A 6,338-nucleotide genomic window follows, 5' to 3' on the forward strand; every position below is an offset into this window, starting at 1 on the left:
CCTTCTAAGAAAAAGAAAAGTAAGGTTGTACCAGAAAAGCTCAATATTTTAGATTATTTAACTTTTTTACTTTATACACAATATTTTTTGAAACAAAAGGTGAGATATCGTGAAATGATACATAGTTTTTCATCCAAATTCTTTTCATCCTTTCTAAGTTCTTTGTTGTAGAAACCATTTCATAACACAAAATTAGTAATTATCTTGTATAAAAACCCAAAACGAAAAAGAGCTATCTTCTCACATGTCACCTGATTTTTGTGAATCTCTTTGAAAAAAAAATATATATATATAATATATAGGAAGTAGGAAGTATGAACGGTAGTAAGCCCGTACACATCATGTGTTGATGTGGTCCTTGGTAGCCTTTTGTACACCTATGACATGTCAAATCTTTAAGTGGTTCTAGCCTTTTCCCCCAAAGGCCCTAACTGTCAACTGTTTTTTACTTTTTTTTTTTTTTGGGTCGGATTCATTCTAGATACGGACCACCTCAACCATTTTTCAATTTCATCATCAAACCACTCTTCATTTATTCTAAACAAAGACAATACATGAAAGGGGCGGATCTATTAAGGCCATAAAAAGAGTCCAAAAACATGGTCCCATTTTCATTTCATATGTCACATTCATTATAATCCATCCTACAACATAAAAAAAAACACATTAATATTGCAATTGCACCTTCCTTTCTCAACATCAATTAACAAAACGGTCGATAATTGTACTCTCAAATCACCTCCCTCCTGCAAACAACAAGAAAGGACCTAAAACTCATTCCAAACCACGTTTGTTAATCCAGTCCTCCATCAGAGTTGTAACCCACCCCACCCACGACCACATGAAAAGTCTTATCCATTTTTATTCACTTTTTCATATCTTCTGCTTCAATACCTGTCTCAACTGTACCTTTTGACTCTCCATTCTGGCCTCCAAAAGCTTTGCTTTCAAACTGTTCTTCTGCATAACCCCACGTGGCCATTCAATGCACCCTCCCTTCATCCCACCTTTCGTCATGTGACCGTTTGACCCCGGTGAGCTCCACTCAGACAGACTCACCCCCGAGCTGCGGTCCGGTGAAAGCCCCGCCCCCACACCGCTCGACAGGTGGGTCCCGTTTGATAACCGCCCATCAATCGGTATCATCTTACAATTATCACCACCGTTACTCGAGTACGATGATCTCCAAAGCCTCGAGATTGATGAGGGCTTTTTCGGGTTTTTACTCGGTACAGGACACACCTCCGTGATTTCGGTAATTGTTGTCTCGTCATTTTCTTCCCATTCTCTATTGTTGTTATTGTTGTTGGTGACAGATGGATCGCTCCTATTGGGTGAATAATTCGACCCCTGATCTTCCAAATGGCTTACAGTCTCCCACCCGCTTTCATCATCATCTTCACCATCATCATCATCATCTTCATCATCATCATCTTCATCTTCTTTAAGACCATTTTGGTCAAAATAACCAGAAGAATGTCTATGTTCGATCTCGTTTCCATTCATTTCCCCGAAACTTACCTCTTCAAAAACCGAATATATGTCATCCGGGTTCGGTTTTTCATACTTAAACTCACTGATTTCTTGAATATTAACCGAATCCGCTGTTTCTATAAGGATTTCGGCTCGTTTTACTTCTTCTTCATCAAGATTCTTCGAACTCAAGAAATCTTCAAGATCCGAAACTAACTTCTTCATTTGAGAATATTTGTCCTCGAGTGCTACTTTAGCATCAATAAGCTTCATTTGAACACGCTCTTCCCGCCAAACTTCTGCCATTTGCAACATCTTTCTCTCATCGTCAACTTCTTCCCTCATTTTCATGGATTCCCTTTTCAAAGCTTCAACCTCCGCTTTATCTTCTCCAATTTCTTTAGCAAGTTCATCGCATACTTCCTCTATCAACTCTCTTGCTTTCCTTTCCTTCTCATAATCTTGCATGTATCTTTTAGCAGACAATTTCACATCTGCTAACTCGTTTACCAATTTTGAATTCACAATCTCCATTCGTTGTCTGTTTTTTCTCTCTCTATTCAATTCGCCTTTTATATCTTCAATCACTGCACGGATCTTCTCATGTTCTCTGCTCCTCCATGTCGCACGTTCTTCATTTAGTTTTTTTAAGAACTGTTCGAGTTTTTTCTTTGATGATCTTCGTTCGTTTTCGAGATCGTGAATACGGGATCGAGATTGTTCGAGTTCTGATTGAAGTGTGGATACCATTGACACAACGCCTACTTGTTCTTCTAGATGCTTTGATTCACTGAAGATTCGTCTTACGTCTTCTGATGCCTTCCATGAAGCTGGGTCCCACTTTGTTGCACCCTCCATAGCAGAGTTTGAAAAGTGGAAAGTTGGTTCAAGCTATAAAGATCATGAAAGTAGAGCCCAGATTATCAATTTATACAAAAGTAAACCGAATTTAGAGAAACCGTTTAGAGTCAAAATAACCAAGATTTCAACAAGCACATAAGAAGATGTTGCAAGAAAACCAAGTATAGCATCATACTTTCATTTTCTCTACTGAAACATTGTATTTTCATTTTTTTTTCTTACTATGACTACTTACTTTGAAAATCCACCCAATTGTGGCATTTTACTTCCATTTATTTTAATTGGAAATTGTATTTGGAAACTTATACCCAATCATACCAATGAAAATTGTTTTGGAATTGGATGACATTGTTGTAATTGGACAGATTTTTCGAAATACAATGTTGTAATAGGATTAAATGAAAGTAGGATGCAGTATGCTATAACTAATAGATATTATATGATAAAATGTTGATATATCTTGCATTTAACCCATGTAAAATTACCTACCTGACCTTAGTTTTAAATTTAATCATCTGATTATCTTGTTCTAAGTCTTCATGTTGAGATAATTACTTTTAAAAAAGCACATTCAAACACCACGCACACTTGGAATGTTGATGAAATATAACATTCTAGATCTATTGGTTGATATCATTTACAAAGCACACATCCAATCACTTTTATATTACTACTACCAAGTACCACCTTCAAGCAAGTTTCATGAGTGATTACCTTGTGAAGAAACTTATTTCTGGATCCAGTAACAGAATTAGGGCTCTGTGGTACTTCTTTCATTTGAGAATCGAATGATTTCCTCATATGACGAGCAGGAGAATGGATTCCAGAATGATCAATTGCAGGCTGCATATGAAAGAACGAAAAGTGAAGAATTTATCAAGAAGAAAACGTAATTTATGGTCAGATTTTATTCATCATTTAAAGACCTCAAAAAAAAATCCCCAAACGGCATTGAATTTGGGGAAAATTTGAATAAAAAGGCTAAAAGCATTTGAATGTTCACATAAACAGGGATTGATTCAGTGTTTGACGTATGAAATAACCCTTATTGCAGAAATATTTGATTAGGGTTTGTAAATAGATCAAGAACTGATAAATTGATTCACACTGCAAAACCCTAGAAATTTGGAAAATGATTTATTTACCTGAAACACAACCCCATTACTCTTAGGAACGTTACATAACTCGCCGCCGTGGTTAACACGAACATCCGGCAGTTGCAACCGCCACAGTCCGGCGGCTAACTTCCTCGCCGACACGGTTGTCACATCTTTCCCTCTCCTCGCTTTCAGACCATTTTTTCGACCAGAATCAGGCAGCTTTTCGCTTTCAACCTCAGCATCCTTATCCTCCTCCTCTTGTTTAGCCTCATTAAACTTCCATCGGAGCAACGGTGTCTCCGGTCTAGAACCCCTTTTCCCGGATGCCGGAAGTCCATCCCTCTTCAACCGCACCCCACCACCGGGGTTCCGCGATTTTCGACTTACTTGTTTCCTCGAAATAGGTTTATGTAAAAGATCCGAATCTGGGGTGAAGTTTAGAGCTTTTGACGATAGAATAGCCGGTAGATCCGTTTTTCCGGTGATCTTCATCTTTTCCGGCAATATTCAGCCATCAGCAAAGCTTTTAAAACTATCACTACGTGAAAGAATGTTGCAAAGAACCGGTGGCCGTGAGAATGGAGCTCCGAACACAGAGAAAACAAGATTAAGCAAAAAAAAAGAATCTGAGAGAGATTTCTTGGGAAAGTGATTCTTTTTTCTCTCTCTCACACTCACTGAAGACACTATTAGTACAATATTAGTATGTGTATTATACGCATAATTGTACGGTCAACGCTTGAGAGAGAAATATGTGGGATGTAATTTGTATGAAAACTTCAAGTATGAGGGGTTTAACGTAAATTTTTAAAACTGAGTAAATAGCGCATTACAATAATGGTGCCTGGATATTCAATTATCCACAATTTTGTTATTTCGACTATTACACTTTTAGTAATTGAAGAGTTATTTGTTGGTATCGGTGATCGAGTTGCTATTTAAAAATGTTTTAAATCTTGATTATTATGGTTCCAGAGATTTAATGTTTATCTTTACAACGGATGAAAATGTAGTTTGTGAGTAGATATCTTTGTCGGCTTTTGGTTTTTACTATTAAATTTTTAGTCCTTAAAGAATCATTTATTACGTTTGATTGGTTAAATAGATTGATGTGTTTCAAATCTATTTATTATGATTCGGAATGTTAGAAAGAAAAAGATGGAGGGTGGTAATGTGTATTGTCACTTCTCTCACTTGAAGCTCTAGAGATTTGATGATATGCTTGAAAAATGATGAAGATGTAGTTTATGTCGGGGATTTTATTGATGTTTATTTAAATGTAATGGATTAATTTGTTGATCAAATACAATCTTAATAAACATTTAACAAGTAAGTGAGATATGGAGTGCATTCGTGTTTAAATTTGATCAATATTCAAAGTACACTGTCAATTATGGATGAATCCCTTGAACGAACGAGGGTTCGGGAGCAGCGTCCTGCTGCTCCTCGTAGCAGGGTCCAAGGGGCAATTCCCCTGGTCGCAGTCGAGCTTGGAAATTTTTTATTTGGGTTGTATTACTTTATTAAAAATGCATCATAAATTTGTTTTTTCTAAAGTTAATCCGGTTGTGACTTTTATGTCGCCCCTTGTCTAAAACTCATTTTATGTGACAGTTTAAAGATAGTTTGGAAATTGCCTTGTAGCAGTTTCATGATAGTTTTCAGACATAGATTGTATAACCGTTTTTTGGTCATTTTTATGGTAAACACGAAAATCATAACAATTTCACTCTCTGATCTTACATCTCTTCTACAGTTGTTGACTTCAAGAATACCACTGAAATACTTCAATTTGAAAATGATTACACAACTCTTAGAATTCTAAGCTATCTCTTAAACCCTGAATTTCTAACAGTTTATGAGTATATTTAGGGGCTCTCCAAACTAGATATATATTTTGCTTTTTTGTATGTCAGTTTTATAATGTATAGTGAGATTTTTTAATGGTTCTTACATTTGTTTAGACCCTAACAACAAGAAGATGTGTTAAAATGGTTTTCATCCATATATATTCTATGATTTAAAAAAATGTTTTACTTAATAAATGTTATATAAGTATATATTTAACGGTTTTTAAATTTGTGATTTATAATCTCTAAATCCCTAACTTATTGAAAAGAGTAGCTACTTCTCGATGATAATAGTTTTTATAAAAGATAAGACACGTACATTTTCACATAAGTTGATGTTAAAAAAAATCTTTGATTTATCGATTTTTTTTCATCTAGAAAACTTTTGTCATTCTAGTTATTCTTGGCAGGTGTTGCATAATACGTGGGTGTGTGTATATATATTAATTAAAAACTAAAAATAATATAAAAAACTATCTACATAGAGTTGGTCAATCACATGGGAAGAGACATGGCGGGGCATCATCCCTTTACCCTTTCCCCGCATTGCCTAAACCGCACTCCCGGTTTAGTATAGCAGGGTGCGGTTACGACTCCCCTTACCCTTTCCCGCACCGCACCCTCTCAGGAGTCACTAATAAATACATATTTAAACATCATTCCATTTATTTATATGTAATAAGCTCGTTGCAAATGATGTCCGACCTGAATGAGTTAATGCATTCGGTTTTATACCCATGTGAGACGTGAGATTGTGAGCTTGATTCTCTTAAACTATCTCTTGTGGTGTCACATGTGGAGAATTTTGCCCTGAAAATCTCTATGGGGGCTGGATTTGCCCTGTAAAAGAGCTCGAACCTACGGTGCTCGTTGAAATATTACAAATAGGCTTCCATTTAATTTGTTTGTCGTTTCTAAAAAAATAAGCTCGTTAGTTTAGATAGATTATATTTAAAAATTATTTAAGAAAATAACAATAAATGTTATTTTATAAATAAAGATAAATTATTAAAATGTTAAAACTTAATAAAATTATTGAATAAAATCATAGCCA

At 35.6% G+C, this 6,338-nt stretch overlaps 1 protein-coding gene across 1 annotated transcript; it reads right to left on the reverse strand.

Moving 5' to 3' along the window:
- Positions 1-572: 572 nt before the first annotated feature.
- Positions 573-4,120, reverse strand: LOC145047719 (actin cytoskeleton-regulatory complex pan-like protein). The gene is made up of 3 exons (XM_078996057.1): positions 3,480-4,120; positions 3,049-3,177; positions 573-2,364 (listed from the first exon to the last, which is right to left on the reverse strand). The coding sequence occupies exons 1-3, from the start codon at positions 3,924-3,926 to the stop codon at positions 874-876; spliced, it is 2,067 nt and encodes a 688-aa protein (XP_078852183.1). The 5' UTR covers positions 3,927-4,120; the 3' UTR covers positions 573-873.
- Positions 4,121-6,338: the final 2,218 nt, after the last annotated feature.

The sequence above is a fragment of the Lactuca saligna genome, chromosome 5 (assembly GCF_052625555.1).
Source record: "Lactuca saligna cultivar CGN05327 chromosome 5, ASM5262555v1, whole genome shotgun sequence".
In the NCBI taxonomy this organism is placed as follows: Eukaryota; Viridiplantae; Streptophyta; class Magnoliopsida; order Asterales; family Asteraceae; genus Lactuca; species Lactuca saligna.